The 20059-nt window shown below is 46.6% G+C and overlaps 1 protein-coding gene across 5 annotated transcripts in view; it reads right to left on the bottom strand.

The window, feature by feature from the left end:
- The window catches only part of ADCK1 (aarF domain containing kinase 1), a 98423-nt gene that overhangs the window by 61407 nt on the left and 16957 nt on the right, over positions 1 to 20059 (bottom strand). For 4 of the 5 annotated variants that reach the window (XM_081145135.1, XM_081145137.1, XM_081145138.1 and 1 more), the window contains one exon: positions 4015 to 4218. The exons of the other annotated variant lie outside the window; for it this stretch is intronic. In XM_081145135.1, the coding sequence (XP_081001261.1) occupies positions 4015 to 4218 (204 nt within the window). The remainder of the gene's footprint in view (positions 1 to 4014; positions 4219 to 20059) is intronic. 5 annotated transcript variants of the gene reach the window in all.

Here is a 20059-nt window from a genome sequence, read left to right as displayed (position 1 = left end):
CCCAGGTCACTATTGAGGCAGCAGAAATGACCCCACCTCCTAGAGTTCAGGCTCCTGGTTGCTTCCCGGAACCTGTCCTTCAGAACTTAAGCCTAACATTCCAAATAAAAGGAAATAAGTAAGATTCTTTCTGGTAACACTAGCTGAGAAACTTCTAAGACACAGACACGCAAACACATAGAAAACTGATTTCCACCAAACAGAAGCTTTGTTACATAGAACACAAAGCACTAGCCCGGGAATCAGAAAATCTGAGGTCTTGCTATAGCCCATATGCCCCTCCCTTAGCCATGTGTTCCCAGTCCGCCGGTTACACACTTCCTGCCTAGGCCAATCCCTATGCCAGGGTGGTATCCCTTCACTTGTCCTCACCTCTACACCAATGGCACTGGCTGCAGTCCAGGGATTTGGGCTGATCCAGAACTGAATGTAAATCACGGGGTCCAGAAGAGCTGTAACCTCACTCTCATCCCCTATTCCCATGCTGGGGACAACTCTCAGGGCCAGCCCTATCCACCTGGGACAAGGATTGGTCTGAGAACTCTAGTGACCCTCTAAGGCAGGGGTGAGGAATATCTGGCCCGTGGACCATATACGGCCTGCAAAATCATTTGGTCTGGCCCTGCCAAGGCAACCGCAGGAGTGACTCGAAATTCAATAAGTCTAGGAGCTTTTCCCATAGCTAATTCTTAAGCTGATAATTTTGTATGGCCTGCAAATGATGTTGTAAATATCCAAATGGCCCTCGGCAGGAAAAAGTTTCCCCATCCCTGCTCTAAGGCCTTTGCTAATGGGAAGGGTCCCTAAAAGACATAGATATAACCAGCCAGCACAGGCTGGAACACACCAGCCTTGAGCTCCTCTCTAGCCACCCTTTCTCTTTTCAGTCTGAGATTTAGGGTCAGCTATGCAGTCTTTGAGTTCCAGGTAATCTGAACTCATCCAAGGACTCAGATCTAGAAAGAAGATGGTGGTAACATGCGAGAGCAGCTTCCTTTAACAGCCCTCCTGAAACCAGGGGCAAAACAGCTTCCCGCTGAGGGTCCCAGGGCAGGCATGGAGCCCAGGATCAGTGGGGCCGCACAAACATTTTCCTGCGGGGGAGAGCTGCTCCCCCAGAAGTGTCAAGGGAAGGACCAGAGGAGGAGGGAAGTGCAAAGTGAATGACTTTCCCCCGCCCTCCACCCCCACACCCACCTACCCTGCTCCCCGCACAGCCCCTTTCCCCTCCCTCCACCCACAGACAGAAAGTGTGTCACCGGGGAACAAATGCCATCTTCCCAGGAGGGAAGAGGAGGAACAGGGAGGGAAGACTTTGATTGTGTGCCTGTGGGGGCCGGGGTAAGAAACCATAGGTTTCTGAGTGTCCCAGCTATGAGGGACGCCCCCACAGAACCATGACCTTGACATCAGCCTCTCTTTCTCAGAGGGCTCAAGACAACCTGTGGGGCAGGAGCCACAGACCACCATGCTCAGGACTACTTGGCCAGGGCGGCCTACAGAAGAGGCCCTGAAGATGCAGGTGAAATCTTCCAATCCCAAACATCCTTTGGCCAGCTGGGTAGGCCCACCATGACTGCAGACACCCCGAACTTCTCATCTCGCTGCACTTGGAGAGAGCCACTGACCTGCTCTAGTCTCCCTCCTCCAGCTCTCCACAGACAAGTCGGCCTCCAAGGGTTAATCTGCTGGCTTTGCTCCCTTGCAGCCGCCCCCACTGAGCTGCCACATGCCAGCAATGATGCACTTCACACTGTTATTACAGTGATTTATTTAGTTTTAATTTGGGGGTGACATTCGTGCTATAGGAAGCAGGAAGTCAATAGTCTTGGCAAGAAGCAAGGCTATGCACAGGCCTCTGCTATGCCAATCCTGTCCCCTCTGCCTGGGGTCCCTCCATCCTAACCCTGCTCCTCCCAGCCTGCAGCCTGCTCCTGACACCAGCCCTAAATTGGGATTCACCTTTGCTCAATCTCCCTCATTTTGGAGGAGATGTTCCTCAGTAGAAAAGAAATCCACAAAGGTTTCTATGCTCCCCATCCTGTGTGATCCAGGCCCCCTCCAGGCCAAAAGGATCTTTGGCTGGATGCTGGGCACCTAATACCAGCTCTACATTAAGGGACAAATAGCCAGGGCCAACTCCATGCAGATCAAGAAAGGGATCAACTGGTCTTCATGAAGCCTCTGCCCCTCCTCTCCACTCTACCCTGAATAGCCTGAGGAAGCTGTCACTCGTTCATCCATTGGTTCATTAAACAAACACTGGCACCTACTATACACCTGATACTGTTCTGTGCTGTAGATACAGGGTAGACTGACCATCATGATCTTCATTCCCAAAGACTTTAGTACTTGCAGTGGAACCACCTAGACATAACTAACCAAGCCACAAGATGCACAAGTAGAGGAAGCAAAGTTGTGCAGAGGGTCACAGAAGACTTCACAGGAGAGCTGGGGTTGGGCCTGGATACCCAGCACTATGCCTGGCATTTGGTAGATGGATGGATAGGTGGATGAATGGTCTAGAAACACAAGGACTCCCTTGACAGGGAGAGAATGGGGTAAGACACTGCAGGCAGAAAGAATATCATGCACAGGCACTGAGGGCTAAGGGTACACAGTGGATCAGAGTAGTAGCTAGTATTTTTTGAGCTTTTGCTCCAGGTAGGGACTGCACTAAAGTACTTTATATTCATTATCACTTCTAATCCTCACAACAACCCTATGAGGTGGATACTATGCCCCATTTTGCAGATTAGGAAAGTGAGGAGCAGGATAAATAATTTGTACATGGTCCATGTCCCTGGCTCCACAGCCCAAACTCTAAAACCACTATCCCCCATCCAGATATAGTCGTGAAAGAGATAGGCAACTTGTAAGTGGATGGGTTGGACCTGAAAAGGCCTGCTAAGGATTTTATTCTTGGGCAAATGGGAGGCATCAAAGGCTGTAAATTAATCTTAAGAAAGGTATTAGCTGGTCAAGGCTTGACTTTCAGATTATTTTGCTCAGGAAAAATTCTAGAAGACCCAAAGGATTCTCTATGAAAGAGGAGAATTTCAAAGAGAGTAATAGGTGAGGGGGGAAGAGGAAGTTTTTTTTAGTAGAGACCTCTAAAGTACCCACAAATTATAGCACAATTTGTAGGGCTGGGCCTGACCCACAGCTCAGCAACCTGCAGACAGCTGTTCAAGCCCCTCTCTATCTCCAGAATAGGTCAGAAAGGGTCCAGGTCACTGTGCCCACTTCAGGCTCCACACATACTACAGGTACTAGCATTAATCCAAAAGAGTGTGACCAGGACTATGAACAGAAGGGCCCTTTGCCCCTTTCTCTGTTGCTCTAAGTGTCAGAATAAAGACCAGAAAAGTGAGGTTTGAGGAGGCAGGTTTTAGCCCTTAGGAAGAAGCACTTTTATAATTAAAGACAACTAACAAAAGAAGAGACCACCTTGGGCAGCAGATGAGAGAATGAGCTTCTTTTCACTGGAGGTAATCAAGCAGAAGCTAATGACTTCCTGCTAGAGATGTCCCGGAAGTCAATGCAATGAATGATTTGGACATCTTACTGACAGGATCATAGAGCAGTATACTGGAATCACCTACTACAGTGCCCTTGGACATTTTACCTAAGCACATAAGCCTCCATCCCTCATTTGCAAAATAGGGTTATATGTTTGTGTGAGGATTAAGTGAGATAATGCATGGAATACAGCACAGTTGTCCCATGGGAAATCCTCAATAGTTGATAGATATTATTAGGTTGAACCATATGAATCATATTAGGTTGCAGGTCAAAAACAGTAGAATATCAACTCTTTCATATGGTTCAACTAATATGTTATACTGAGGGACTCTGAGGTTCCTTCTGCCCTCTTTGATCTGAGCACTGAAAGCTGCACGAAGTGTGTTCCACACTAGTGGTGGGTCCCCAGCCCCTGGCAGCAAGAACTCTGCCAGGGCCTTTTCAGAAGCATACTGTCCCGGGGCCCAGCCCTCCTGGCAGAGGCAGTACCTCTTTGCCCAGGTCCTCACGGATGACCTGGCGGACTTCTTGCATGCTGCTCTGCGGGGCCTGGCTGTGCAGCACCTTCAGCGTGGTCGTGTACTCCCGAGGCAACAGGTAGTCCAGGGCTGCCAGGTGCTGGCCCACCTTGATGAAGGTGCCCCGGTTGGCACAGCAGAGCTCACAGAGACGCCTGGCAGAACGGAGGTGCACCTGCAGGGAAACAGGCCAGGATCAGAGAGGTATGAGTGCACCCTGTCCAGTGGACATTGATCCCCTGCCCCCTCTGCTTGAAAACCCTGATTTACCCCAGTACGCACGCACAGACAGACACACACACACCCCTTCATTCACCTTTTCTGTCAATGTTCTTCAGTCTCAGTACCCAGAGCAGTCTGGATGCTTCTGATCTCCTTCTTTCCATCAAATTTACCTGCTCTGCGTCCCACTCCCTCAGAAATGAGTGTTTGTTCAAGGCTTTTAATCCAATCTATTAATGATTCATTCAAGGGTACATCAAGTTAATGCATTTGCCAACCAACCCTCAGAAATACTAATAATACTATCTGTTTGGAGGCCTACAATTTCTAAAACATGGTCATATACGTTAATTTTTTTAATTCTTACAGCAGCTCAGGAAGGCAGGTATTGTTATCTTTAGAGATAAGAAACTCAGATGGTTTAAGGAAACAACAAATAAATATTTTTTAAAGGGTCTAGAAAACACTCCAAACCTATGGCACTTTCAATTCAGCAAACTTTTGAAATGGTCTCATATTAATTGGAGCAAAAAGCTTCCTGGCACATGGAGCAAGCAGCTGTGAAGGCTGTCTAGGACAGGGCATCTGGTCCCCATCTGCTTCCAAGCTCTGCATCCCCAGTCATCACCCCAGCTCAACTGAGGGTCTTGGAGTTCTGAGCATCCTGCCGTCCTGGAGCTACAACCTATGAGGTAGGATGGGATGGGGCTATGAGCACACACAGAAGACAAGGGAGTCCAGTGCCCCTTGGGAACCCAGTACCTCTTCCACCCATGAAGTCAACCCAGAGAGGGTGGACATCTATGATGGACTCACCCTCTCTTAAGTGCTGTGAAAGATGCTGACATAAGTAAGTGCTTATTGGAGGCAACAAACCTGGAAGAAATGTTAAAAAATCCCATATAATTCGTTGCCAAGTGAACCATACAGAAAACTGTTACTTTAGAAGTTAAGAAGAGAACACTACAGCCCTGAACTTCCCCATCCCAGCAGCCAGGACGTCTACCTGCCCCTCCCACCACGGCAGAGCAGGATGTCCTTGGGCCCTGAGGGCCGGCCCACTGCTGGCTCCGCAGACACCTCTGCCCCCCACCGCTGTGCACTCTCAGGGAACCCTGTGTTCATGACTCTGTTCCCCCGGGCATAGTCCTCCAGCCTTGACGTGGATACCTGACCCAAGCTGAGCCATGGAGTCTTTTCTCCCAGACAGGAGGTTGTAGGGAGAGGAGAATTAATTCTAGGAAGAGCACACCCTAGAGGAACCAAAGGATTGTGGGAGATGGGACAGATTCTCTTAGGCATTTGGAACTGGGGACCTTGCTGGCCAGTATCAGATGACAGAAGGTCAGCAGGCTGGCCAAGACCATGCTCCAGCCCTAGTTCTAAGGAAGTAAGGAAGAAGGTTAATACGGTCAAATAGGGAACTGTGCATATCCTCACAATACAAGGGTCCAGGCTGTTATGAACAAATGACTTTTTGCAGCTCAAACAATTGTCTCCCAATTCCAATCCAGCCAAGGAGAGATCACAATCAGCAAAATATGAGGTGGCCAGAAAGGTATCCACAGTCCATTAGTCCTAAGGCACAGTGTGACCAGAGCCCGGGTCCGGCCAGACACTCCAATGAGGCCACCCTGGCACCCAGCAGCCCCACCCCTCAAGGAGGTATGCTCAGCCCTCGCTCAAAGCTGTTCCAGGGTCAATGCCAAATGGAGGCAGAGGGTTGGAAAACAATCCTCTCCCAGTAAAGACATCAACCACAGTGCATTCACTGGGACTTAAAGCAGGCTGAGTCCTGTGCCCTCCACCACATGGGGAGACCTGACAGAGCCACTCACACACAGAGAATGATTCCTGGTGGTGGGATCCACTGAGTACTGTGGGAGTTGATGGATGGAAGACCCAAGAGGACTGGAATTAGAGGAAAGGCTCAGCTCCCAAGAGGAGCGGGATATGGGCCAATCATGAACATATGGCCTCTTGGCTCCAAATCCGCCCTTCTGTGCCCTGTGCTGTGATCCTGGAGCTGGACACTGTGCCTTCTCTGTCAGATGGTGGCTATTAGGCTTTGTCAACAGGTTCTGGAAGGACAGTGGGAAGCCACAACAGAGCAAGGAGTCTCCCTTGCTGGTCCTGACGTGCCGTCTGCAGCACAGCAGCTGGCAGGTCAGCGGCTTGGCAGTGCTCACTTCAGTGGCCCTCACAGAACAGCCACCCTCACTAGATTTCTCCACCACATGATGCACTCCTCCTATGGACTGACTCAGACCCTCACCTTCCAGTGAGTGTTCTATCTCGTAGGCCACCCCTGCACACCGGCTACAGCCCACACCTGACCAATTTCTCCACCACCAGGCAGGCTGCCCTGGGCCACACCTTCCACCACACCTCCTTGGCACTCGGCGGCCTGTATCTCAGCCTGCGGGTGGGAAGCCCTCAGCTGAGTCCTCAGTTCTGTTCTTGTCCACTACCCCTCGGCCCTGGAGGGAGCAGCTGCTTTGTGCGTTTGCTATTTCTGTACTCCTTTTAGGAGTAAACTACCTCTTACTAGTTAATGATCCTTTATATTAAATTTTCCGCATTCAAACTATTCCCACGACTAGACTCTGACTTACACATAAGGTTAGCCCTGAAACTGCATTTGAATAGATTAGAGTAAAAAAGGAGGGCATTTCAGGACAAGAGAACAACATAACATGCATCTGTGTGTGTGCATGTTTGTGTGTCTGTGTGTGTGCATGTGTATGTGTGCGTGCATGTGTTTGCATGTGCGTGTATGTGTGCATGTGTGTGTGTGTTGAAGACATGATCCACCGCTTTCTTTATACTGAGTGCATATCTGCATTTGTCTGCCACTGGCAGCCCTCAGAAAGCATCAGCATCACCCTGCCAAGCCCTCCCACCAGGGAACAGAGCCAGGGCTCTGCTGCCCCTCACCTATGGCATAAGACAGTCCTCGGTACGGTGCCTCTGGCACAAGGTGATGGTCACCTTCAGGACAGTGTCTGGGTAATGCTCTGTGTGGGCCTCTCTGGTGACACAAGCCCAGGAAGGCCAGCCTACTCCTGACTCACCAGATACTTGGCACATCAGCCATTAGGACAAACCATGTGTGTCCCCTGTATGCTCTGTGTAGCTCAGGGCAAGCCCTGCATGTGTCATAATGTAGATTGATGATGACGATAGGCCATATACTCACAAAACCATCATCCATGGAAATGAGTCAGCATCTACTTGGTACTCATATTTCAACTAAAGAGACCCCAAAGTCACCTTCAACCAGCTTCTAAACACACACAGTCACATGGAGGTGAGGGACACTGCCACTCACCAAAAAATTAAAATGTTCTTTTAAGGCCAAAAGACAATGCTGAATCACAGTACAGGCCCTTGGTTTCTAGGGTCCCTTCCAGCTGTGGCCCCTACAGCTTCACTGTCCTTTGAGATCAGAGGGCAGGTCCCACTGAGAATTTCAAGAAAATACTGGCTAGTGCAAACCCCCTTTTCAGCATCACTTAATTTGGTGCCTTACAAGCCTAAGCCTGCTGGGAGCAGGGAATATAAACAGGCATTCTCTCCTACTCAGGACCCTTTCCCCTGACCATGAGTGTGCTCAGTGAAAGGTAGAGCTTCCAGGACCTCCCAACCTCTGCATCCCCTTGAATCTGGTCCTTCATACTACACAAGCATAAGCACCAGGAGGGACACACAGGTAAATGACAGTCAGTTTATAACAGTTCCGTTCAATAAAACTTTCTGCAATGACGCAGGTGTTCTGTATCCGCACTGCCGAATATGTGGCTACCAGCTACATGGCCATAGTGGCCACTGAGCACCTGAAATGTGGCTAGTGTGACTGAGGAACAGAATTTTTCATTTTATTTAATTTTAAATAATTTAAATTAAAATCACCACATGTGGCTAGTGGCTACTGTATTGGACAACTCAGGTTTATAAATTAATAACAACTATAATAAATAAATAAATTTTTAAAATAATTATTCATTTAAACTAAAAAAAAAGTTCACCCATTTCTCCCAATCCACCTCTCCCACCCCCACCTCTTGCAATCACCAAGCTGTATCTATAAACTTGGTTTTGTTTTGTTTTTTTAGATTCTATACATAAGAGAGATCATACAGTATTTGTCTCTCAATATTTGACTTATTTCACTTAGCAAAATACCCTCACCATCCATGTTGGTACAAATGACAAGATTTCATTCTTTTTTATAGCTGAGTAATATTCCATTGTGTATATGTACCACAATTTCTTTAACCATTTATCCATCAATGAATACTTAGGTTGTTTCCATACCTTGGATATTATAAATAATCCTACAATAAACATGGGAGTATATACATCTTTTCAAATTAGAGTTTTAATTTTCTTTAGATAAATACTCAGAAGTAAAATTGCTGGATCATACATTAGCTCTATTTTAAATTTTTTGAGGAAACTCCACACTGTTTCCCATACTGGTTGCACCAATTTACATTCCCACCAACAGGGCACAAGATTTCCCTTCTCTCCACATGCTCACCAACACTTGAATTGATTTAGTTCCTGTTTAAGTATATTTCTGGCCTACAGTAAACACTCAAATATATATAGATGGTGGTGGTGGTGGTGGTGGTGGTTTTTAAATCTGCACAATATCTCTGTAAAATGATCTTAATGTTTGTCTTTAAGGATGAAGAAATAATCTCAGAGAGGTTCAGTGACATTCCCAAGGTCCCAGAGCCAGTGAATGGTGAATCGCTGCTTTGTTCAACCATGTGCCAGGAACAGGCACCAACTGAATTTCTCTCTGTGCAAGCACTGTGAGGATGCAAGAAAGTATAACCATGGTCCTCATGGGCCAGGAGCTTACAGTGTAGACCTAGAGGTGCACATGCACCCATGAAACAAGAATCACCAATGGCAGGCAGCAAAGGTAGCTGCCCAGCAATCCCAGGTCTGACAGGTGCTGGAGAGGTCACCAGGGTGGGCACCAGGGTGGCCATGGAAATTGAATCAAGCGCCAGCTGTATAAAAGTCCAATGCAAACTGGGGTTGGTCTTGAATACAATGAGAAGGGATCACAAAATATAATGATTAACAGCACTGGGCTATGGAATCAACAAGACCTGGGTTCAAATCCTACTTTGCTACTTACTTGTCATATAACCATGGCCAAGTTACTAAACGTGGGAGCCTCAGTTTTCTCATCAGTAAAAGGCAGAGAAAAATTGTAACTGTGTTGATCAAATGAAGCAATGCCTAAAAAGGAGCTTAGCACAGGGCCTAGCATATAATCAGGGCCCAATACATGAATGGAAAGAGACAGAGAGGGGGGAATCAATCTTCCTTGAAAAATGAAATTTAAAAAAAAACTTCAGGCCCATCTACTCCCTATACTTTGTTCAGTCCAACAAGTCTGGACCACAATCTAACAGACAGAAATAACAGCTAATTTCAAGCTGTGTCATCTGAATTGCAAAGCATCCGTGCATAAGAATAGCTATAGAGCCCTATCCTAAATACACCGATTTCAGGTTCTCTCCCCCAAAGATCCCCCTACTTCTGTTACTACCCTAACACTGACCACCCATTTGCTCACTGCACCTGAGTCCTGCCCTTACCCAGCACCTGGTTTCACTGGCTGATCTGGGTGTCCTCGCTGCAGACCCCCACACTCCCCCTTCCGTCCCTGCCAAAAGATGGCAGGAACAGCTGGCACGGTCTCCCTGCCCCTCCTCCAACTTTGTTTTTACTCCCAGCTCAATAACTTGCCTTATGATTATCTCATTACCAGTAACCTTGCTGTAATGAGTTTTAATCTGCCTTACATTAATTAAAAGCATTCTCATTAGCCAGCTTGGTTTGGGGTTTGGGAGGGGGCAGTGAATAGCTAATAAGATCAACTCACTGCTGATTAGTTATTGATTGGGAGGGATAGAGCAAAGGCCTAAGGAGGGCAATTCTTGACTTGTGTCTAAATCCCCAAGAGCAAGGGTCTCGGCCCATAAACTTGACAAAAAGTTACCTAAGTCAGGCTGAACCAGCGGGGCTCCCCATCAGAAATGGGCAATATTCCCAATGGGGTTTAGGGGTGAGTGTGAACAGAGAGGAAAGAGAGAGTCAGGCACACATGCATACACACCCCACACACACAGGAAGAGTCAGTGAAAGAGAAGGTGACAGATCCCAAAACAGAGAAGGATCTTTGATTAATTCTTCTAGTCAAAAACTCAAGACCCAAAGGAAATACAGTGAAATATCAACAGTAGCATCTCTGGGCTGTGAGATTACATGAGTATTTTTTCTTCTTTATAGGTTTTTCAGTATTCTCCAAATTTCTTAAGGCTAATATATATTCTATGAATAATGGGGGAGACATTTTTTTGACCAGACTTTTTCAGGCAATATAGTTTTTCTGAGGAGGTCTACCTTGTTGCATGTACCAACAGTCTACTCTTTTTTCTTACTGAGCAGTATCCCACTGTGTGACTGTATCAGTGTGTATTCACTTATCTGCTGATGTACATTTGGGTTGTTTCCAGTTTGGGAGAACAAATAAAGCTGTTATAAGCATTCATGTGCATATGCTTTCATTTCTCATGGGTAAATACTTAGGAATATAATGACTGAATTGTCTGCTAGGTATATGTTTAACTTTTTAAGAAATTAAACAGTTTTCTGAAGTGGCTGTGCCAGTTTAAATTCCCATCAACAGAGTACGAGAGTTCCTCCACAGCCTCCCAATGCTTATATAGTAAGTCTTTTTCATTTTAGTCATTCTAATGGATGTGTAATGTTATTTCATTATGGCTTAACTTTGTGTTTCCCTAAAAGTGATGATGTTGAGTTGACTTTCATGTGCTTATTTGCCACCTTTATCTCTTCTTTGGTGAAATGTCTGTCCAAATCATTTGTCCATTTTTTAATGAGTTGTTTGTTTTCTTATTATTACATTGTAGGAATTCTTTAAATATTCCATATAGAAGTATTTTACCTGATAAATGATTTTAAAATATAATCTCCCAGTCTGTGGCTTGTCTTTCTTTTCATACATATATAAATAAAATCTATCCTTTAGAAATTTCTCCTAAGAAAATAATCCAAGACATGAAAAAAAGAGAATAGTTAAGCAAATTATGTAACAGTTACACAATAGCATATTAAGTAGTCATTTTAAATGAACACTATGTAACAAAATGGAAAAACACTAAGGATAACATGTTAAATGAGAAAACCAGTTCATTATATTAATAGAACACTATGGATATAACAGGAAAGGATTAGGAGAGTATATTGAAATCATACTGTTTGAATTGGTAAAAGGAGAGGTAATTTTTTCTTCACTAATTTTTTGGTAAATATTTTATAATATAGTTATTGCTTTTGCTATTTTTTATTTTTAAAATTGAGATATAATTCACATACCATAAAATTTACCACTTACTGTGTACAATTCAATAGGTTTTACTATGTTCACTTAGTTGGGTGACGACACCACTATCTAATTCCAGAATATATAAATTGTTTATTTTTTAAAACAATTCTAGTATTTTAGACACACTTTATATAAATATCCACTTTGAGTCTTCTAAACAAAAGATTCCTGTCTTCATTCAATTTATATGTCTTCGTTAATAGACGATAAAGGTTGTGAATGCCCAAGTACGTATGTTTCCTATCATCTTATGTTTTACTAACAGCTCAGTTAATAATTTTATATTAAGTTTGGCTCAAACTTAAGTTGCCAAATGACTTGTCAGCACAATCCAAATATAAATAGGCCCCTGATTTGTAATTTTCACATACTCTTCTCCATAATCACTAGTTTCTACATGAACTGTACCAGCATACGATATAAGCTGCCGGAGACAAATCTTGTTTGTCACGCACCCTGTGATAATGGTCCCTGGTAGTAAATGCAGTTACTCGCAGTGCATGAAACCTTGCACACACATTACCTCACCTGATCCAGGGAAGAGCCCTGAGGTGGGTACTATCATCTCCCTACTGCACAGATGCAGGAATTTAGGCTCAAAACCCATTAGTGGCCTTGCCAGGGTTACTCAGCCAGTAAGTAGATACAGGGTTTCAGTCATTATCTTCTGATTCCAAAACCTGTCCCTTTCTACTAAAATCTGCTGCCCCTCCAGACACACTGTTAAGCATTCCTCACGAATTAAGAGGAAAAAATCCAAGCTGCCAGTGCCTCTATGCGCCCCCCGGGCTGCCCCCCACGTGCGCACAGCCCCCACTCCCAGCTGAGCCTCCGCTATAGCCAACGGCTGGGCCGTACAGCAGCCATGGCACCTGGCCATGTCTGGCCTCCCAGGAGCTGCTCCAATAAGCCAGCTAACAGCACGGACGTCGGGAACAAATTCATAAACATACGGGAGCCTGGAAAGCACCAGTTGCACAAACAAACTGAGATCAGGGAGCTGCTGGAAGAAGGAAGCAAGGGAGGCCCAGGACGCATGAGGCCTCTCACTGCAAACACTGGACAAAGCCAAAGCCTGTGGAGCCCAAGGAGGCAGGTCAGGAAGGGACAGGACACTGGCCACAGTGAGAAAAGGAAACAGCTTTCAATGATAACCCTTCAAAAGTCCCCACTGCCTTCGGTATGAAATTCAACTCCTTCCAAGGCCTAGCAGGCCCCCATGATGCAACGCAGGCCGCCTCCAGCCTCATCTCTTACCTCCCCACTCACCACTATGCCCCCCAACCCCCACAGTGATCAGTTGCCCCCTGTGCCATCCTCTGCCCCCCCCCCAGCCTTTGCACCGGTGGCTCTACAATCTCACCACTCCTTTACCTTACCTGTCAAAACCCTCTTCAGCCTGGCCCCAGGCCTCTGCCCCTCCCCTCTTCTAATCCCAGCTGGCCCATTCTCCTCTCCTCTGAACCTCTGCCTCTCGCAGATGATGCTACTGCCTCCCACCATCCCAGAACGCACAGCAGAGCCAGGAGTTCCACCCCAGCGTGGCCCTCAGTCCTTGCTTTACCTGAGCCTCCCTTGGAAATAACCGGCCTCTGCCCATGCTGCAGCTCTGGGGCTATGGTCATCTGCTCTGCTCTGAGCCCAGACAATGGAAAGCAGGAAAGCACACCCCAGACATGGCCAGGGTGCAACCAAACTGTGACTCAAAGTGAAAGCAGGTCAAATGATGCAAGGGGTGACAACGCACCCTGCAGGAGTCAACTCAAAGTCCCTTCACCCTTGGCCAGGCTTCTGGGATGTCACAGACTCCTCCTGACTCTCAAGGCTTCCCTGGGTCCCCCTCAATGTCATCCAAAAGGAACCACCACCAAGGGCCTGCACAGCTGGAATAAGACACGGAGAGGACCACAGCACAGCTTTTGGGTCTGGGCTCTGACTGGGCCCCGCTTCATAAGCCCACAGGAGAAGTGGGAGGAAGGGGATGGGGCTGGCACCAGCTAGGCATTGATGCCCAGTGTCTAAACTAGATCGGGGGGTGCGCACTGGCTTAGGGGATCGGTGACAGTACCGGGGAAGATGCTATAATGATGTTCCCATCAGAGGGGAGACCAGGCAAAATGGCCAGCAAGGTCCTTTTGGCCGCTGGTCCTTGGGGAGCCACACCAGGCCTCCAGGGCTGCATCGCATGCTCCAAACCAAAACAAATTTCTGTGGAGCGTGAACTGTAACAACAAAGCTGCCCCAGAACTGCAGGCATTTACAGATCCAGCACCATTTCACACGCGGCTATTATACTGTGAGGCTTCATCACCAAACTACAAATGCAAGGAGCACTTCAAGACCAGAAGTTCCCAGAGCATTCGATAGGTAACAAAGAGAAGCCGGTGTTGAGTGGTAACTCTGAAGGATACTGAGAGGGGTGACCGTGGGAAGGTTGTATGTCCGTATCCAGCAAGAATCTAGAAGGACAATGCCATAAAAATGTAACATGTTAGCCCTAGCTGGTGTGACTCAGTTGGTTGGAGCATCATCCTGTACACTGAAAGGTCACAGGTTCAATTCCCTGTCAGGGCACACACCCAGGTTGCGGGTCCAATCCCCAGTCTGGGAGGCAACCAACCAATGTTTCACTCTCACATCAATGTTTCTCTCTCTCTCCCTGCCCCCCTCTTTTCCTTTCTCTCAAAAATCAAGGAAACCATGTCCTCAGATGAGAAATTTTTTTAATATAATACTTTAATTAAATTACTAACATTTATTAAGTACTTACTATGTATTAAGCCTAATCTGAACACTTTATATGTGTATTATCTCATTTAATTCCATAACCACCAATAAGGTAGGTGCAATTATTATCCCCAATTTTACAGATGAAGAAACTATGGCTTAGAAAGATCAAATAACTTGGCCAAGGGCACATATCTAACTGGTGGCAAAGCTAGGACACAAACCAGAAACTGGCTCAAAGACCACAGTGCTCTTTAACCACAGTGAAATATTTCTTAGAATACCTGGATACTTCAGAAGAAAAGTTTCTGAACCAGGACACAAGAGATCTGGATTGTGGGCCAATTCTGCCCATACTTATGTAGTCCTGAACAAATTATCCCAGCTTTCTGGACCTCAGCTGGCTCATTTATGAATGAGAGATTGAGCAGAGTCAAGAATAGCAAGTGGCATACATGTCTCCCCTATATTACCACACATCAGGCATCACAAACTTACCACAACATGCAATCACCGAGCCCAGGTGAGGACTCGCTTTTTCTCCGCTCTTCAGGAAAACCACCACTCTTTATCGACTGAAGTTGGCAAACAAAACATGGTTGCTTTCCCAGAGTTAGACTGTTTCTAAGGTGTCTTCTGACTCTAACAATCTACAACTGTGTTCACTGGGGTTCTAAAGACAACATTTTCATTCCAGACCCACTCCAACTAGAGTTGTCCTTACATCCCAATCTTCCTTCTGCAGAAGGGACATTATGTTACATGTGGTCAGCTCCACTTTCTTTGCTACCCACAATGAACACCACTCCAAACCAATGCCCAACCTGAGTTACACAAACTGGATCTATTCTCAAGGTGATACTGCCAGGGCCCTCTCTCACCTCTGCCTCAATAAGGGGGCCCAATAAAGGAGATATCTAAGGGTAAGGCCACAGAATGAAGAGGTGCAAGTTCCTTTGCATTAAGCACTGTGTTTTCAGAAAATTCCAGTTAAAATGCAAATACTCCCTAGAGGTAGTAACATAGGAAATTATTTCCTGTCATTGTCACCTTGGCAGTAGTTTCTTTAACCTGTCTGGTTTTCCAGCCACAGCAACTGAGAGCAGAATTTTATGGAATGGGATAGGTTCCAAATACAGGTTCTGTTTCAGAGAAGGCTATCCAAAAAGAAAGGTGCAGGAGGGGGCATCTGGGGAGGGCAGCTGCTAATGGCTGAGAAATCTTATGAATAAAACATGCTACACAGCTGCCAAGTATACTTATATTTTAATAGGAAACAAGTTTTAGGCCAAAGGAATTAATCTCTAATGGTGGAATTACAAGCATCAGCAATGATTTAGGGAGGCATTAAGGAAAGAAAGTGGTTCCAGCATCCCCGAAATCCCAACAAATGAGCTGATGTAAGTGTGCAAGCCCTCAGCAAACAGCGCACATGCAGCAAATTTTAAGAGATTAATAATATTACTGGCAACTTGTGGCTCTGCTTGCCAGTGAGCAAGCCTGCCACCGCACAGACAAATCTAGATGCCCACAGGAGCCTGGGACACACAATCTTTAGTCTGGAAAGCATCCAGTTGGGAACCTAGTTGCCAGAAAAACTAAAGAGAACCCTTCCCTCCATGTGCCCCTTAATCACACACACTGAGAAGATACATAATTAATTTATTCTCAACAGTTACTCTGTGGCTGGAAGAGGGAGGGCATTTCTAGAATAGCAGTTACAGACAAGAAAGCCAATGTTAGTCCGCAAGCAGGATAACATATCCAGCCAACCTGCTTCCCTTCCCTTCCCCATCATCTCTGCTCAGGCCATGGGCCTGGGTGTGGAACGGGAGTCTCCCCCAGCTCTTCATTTGCTGGTTCTTTCACCACTTTTCCGTTTCAATTGAAAAGCCCCCATCAGAGAGCCCTTCCCCAGCTCAGCTTCAGTCACTTTTTATCCCATGACCACGTTTCCTCTCTTTTAGGGCACTCGGCAAGAGCTCACAATATCTTGTTTACTTACCTCATTGATCCTCTAAAAATTACTCAGCGAACCTGGTGTGTGCCAAGCACGGTTCTAAGTGTTGTGGATAAAGCAGCAAGCAATCAGACTGCGCCCTTGCCCCCTAGAGTGGATGTTCTGAGTTCCATCGATTGGTAGTTATCTCTGGTCCCCTCAGGAATAGACCATTGTGTATTCAGCATCTCACACAGTGCCTGGCGCATAGTAGGTGCTCAATAAATATTAGCTACACAACTGACCACATGAATGAGTGGCTTGGGCACTCTGCACTGTGACCGGGCATGGCATAGAGATGTCCCTCTTCATCTTCTGGTGTGTGGGGCATGAAAATCTGTTCCATCAGCAAGAAGCTGCAGGGAAGGAGAGGCCTGGAGACAGACTGGGGGAGGGGGGGAGGAAGGGGGCAGGGGCGGTACCCCAGTTCCTAAGCGATATTGCCTTAAATTAGCCTCACATATGTCCCGCCCTTATCAGTCAACAGTTTATTTGTACATTTAAGTGAAGTTATTCTGCTAATTGGACATATGTCTCACGGTTCTACAAGGAAAAGTCTATGAAAAAGGCTTGCTGTAAAAGGCAGGAGCTTTGAGGGTCGTTTCATTCAGGGACAGAAAGAAAGCTGAGTAGATTTTAATTTGTTAGGAAATAGCTGCTTGGGGCCAAGATAGTAAGAAGAAGGTAATCAAGAACAGGCTATTCGATTATTACTGTTATTAACAAGTGCCTCGCTCACCCTTACGGCTGCAGAGAGCCTTCCATCAACTTTATCAGTTATATTTTGCTCTGCCCTTCATACCTGCTACTCCAGCAATTCCCATTTTGAAGATGTGGCCACTGAGGCAAGAGAAATGCAGCTCGGCCAAGCCAGCATGAGTCTGGCCTCCCAGCCCCTGTGGCCTGCCCTCCTGAGCACAGAGAGCTGTGAGAACTCTGGAGTCCAAAGGGCTTCAGGAGAAATGACAGAGGGCTGAGGGGATGGGAGAGAGGTGACAGAAAAAACTGATTTCTCAAGCTTGACAAATGGCTCAAACTCCCTGATATAGCAAGGAAATCCACACCTCAACTGCTGGCCCCCTGGGGGTCAGCCATCCTAGAAGAGACAGCCAGGAAGTCAAGCAGTCAAAGGCACAAGCTCAGGAGCCACACTTGGGATGAATCTAAGATCCGGCAGTGCCTTGAATGCTGGCACCCCAAAACGTATGTCCATATCCTAACCTCAGCAGCACCTATTATTGTGACCTTGTTTAGAATCTTGAGAAAAGCTCATCCTGGACTGGCTGAGTGGGCCCTAAATCCAATGACAAGGGTCCTTATAAGAAAGAGAAGAGAAGATGGAGGCAGAGAATGGAGTGATGCAGCCACGAGGTGTGCCTGGAGCCACCAGAAGCCAGACACGGCAACGCAGGATCCTTCCCTCCAGCCTCCAGAAGGAGCATGACCCTGTTGGCTCCTTGATTTTGGACTCCTGCCCTCCAGAACTGTGAGAGAATAAATTTCTGTTGTCAGTGGCCACCCGATTTGTGGTAATTTGTTACGCCAATCACAGGAAACTGATACACTAATTACTAGCTGTGGGCCCTCGGACAAGTCAGTCAATCTGCCTCAGTTTCTTCATATGTAACAATAGTATCTACCTCATAGGGTTATGAAGTTAGAGAAGATAATAGAGAGCTCTTAGCATAGAGCCTGTCCCTTAGTGTTCAGTCAACATAAACACTTGTTCTTAGCATTCAAAGCCATTAAAAATATGGTTTTCCTGCCTAGCCAGTGTGGCTAAGGGGTTGAATGTCAATCCATAAACCAGACGATCGTGGTTTGATTCCCAGTCTGGGCACATGCCCAGGTTGCAGGCTTGATCCCCAGCAGGGGGTGTGTGTAGGAGGCAGCGATCCATGATTCTCTCTCATCATTGTTGTTTCTATCTCTCCTCTCTCTGAAATCAATAAAAACATTATAGAAAGGTAGATTAGATACAGATACAGATAGATACAGATACAGATACAGAGAGATAGAGATAGAGAGATATCTATACATAGAGATATATAGATATCTATAGCCTCACCCCAGGATCATGGAAAAGAAATCTTTAGAATGTACAGTCTAGGAATCTGCACATTATAAAGCTGCCCAGGTGACTCTAATTGCCTGAAGGTTGGAAACCACCAGCAAGCTGTCATGCTCCCCTCTAGATACAGATGTCACAACTGTCCTTGGTAAGCCACTCCAGTACTATAACCCACCATAGTAGTAAGGAAGTCCCAGGTTATGCCCACCCAGAATCCATCATCATGTGGCTCCATCCCACTTCCCTCTCCACCCTCAGCAAAGGTAGAAACCGCCTGAGAGCTGTCCAGTGGGAAAAGTAATCAGCAAGGAGAAGCCCAGCTGTGGTTAGCCTGGGCCAGGGTGTGGGATTTCTCCAGCTCTTGCCCTATTAGGTGCAGGCCAATGCAGTACCTCAGCACTACTGCCTCCGGGGCGCAGGGCGCTCTACCCTCCTCCACCCACTGTACAAGAACCAGGTGGCAAGGCAGTTGGAGAACAGCTCTGTGGCAGGAGAAAGGCAACCCTGTGTGTCCAGGCAGCCTGTGTGGGCAAGGGAACTGCAGACGCAAGCAAATGAGGAATTGGCTAATGTGATACTCGCGCTGATCAGGATGGAGAGACGCCCCGCACACAGCAACGGCTTCCCGTCACCCGAAACCCAGGGGCTTATCTTGTTTCATTTCAGCGGTAGCCTTTGGAAAGACATCATTGCCTCTGAGCAGCAGCAGCACACACCATCCCATCAGGCAGCTTCAAGCCTGAAGCAGCCCCAGGAGATAAGTAGGGCAAGCTCAGAGAAGAGAAGAGCTGGAAAGAGAGTGGCCAAAACCAGCAGGAGAGAGGCCGAGGCAATGGTGGGTGCAGGCCAGAGTTCGGCCAGGCGTCTACTACAGACGGTGCAGCTTGTGCTTCTTGCAGTGTGACTGGCACCAGTGACGTTGTGCAAAAATGTGGTACAAAAGGTAATTTTGGGTGGTACCCAGAATGCCTATTTGCATATGCATTAGACCCCCAAAAGAGAGAGAGCTAGCTTATCAAATCTGCAACTTCACAGATATTTTTTCCTACAACAAAACCAAGTAATGGGGAAAGAGTCAACAGAATGAAAAATATCACACAAACACATGAATGGCTGGTTATAAGGACGTGCATGGGAATGATAAACAATGAGAGCAAGACTGTGCTCGTGTCTGGTGTGGGAGGAAGGCTGAAATCGGGGAAGAAGTACCCAGGGGCACAATTACAAGGGTAAGGTGTTATTTCTGAAATAGGTCAGTGAGTACAAGGGTAATCACTAAATTAATTTTTATACCTTTTCTTAGGTCTTATATATTCCACATGTTTTTAAAAAAACAAGAGGTGTGCAGACATGGCAGATGGGACACTGTCACTGGCCATGGTCCATATGTCACTGGCAAGTCTAGAGCAATCAAGGGCTTTGGGTGGTCTGCTGGGAACTACAGAGAAGCCACTGCACAGTGAGCCCCACCTCCAAGGGAAGCTGGAGTCAAGCCAAATTTTCCTCCAGGGTCCCCACTGATGGGAGTGAACCCCCTGAGCTCTCCCCAGACCACACCA

This window comes from Miniopterus schreibersii (genome assembly GCF_964146895.1).
Source record: "Miniopterus schreibersii genome assembly, chromosome: 1".
Lineage (NCBI taxonomy): Eukaryota > Metazoa > Chordata > Mammalia > Chiroptera > Miniopteridae > Miniopterus > Miniopterus schreibersii.
Note: the sequence above shows the minus strand (reverse complement) of the source record. Positions and strands in the feature narration are given on the sequence as shown.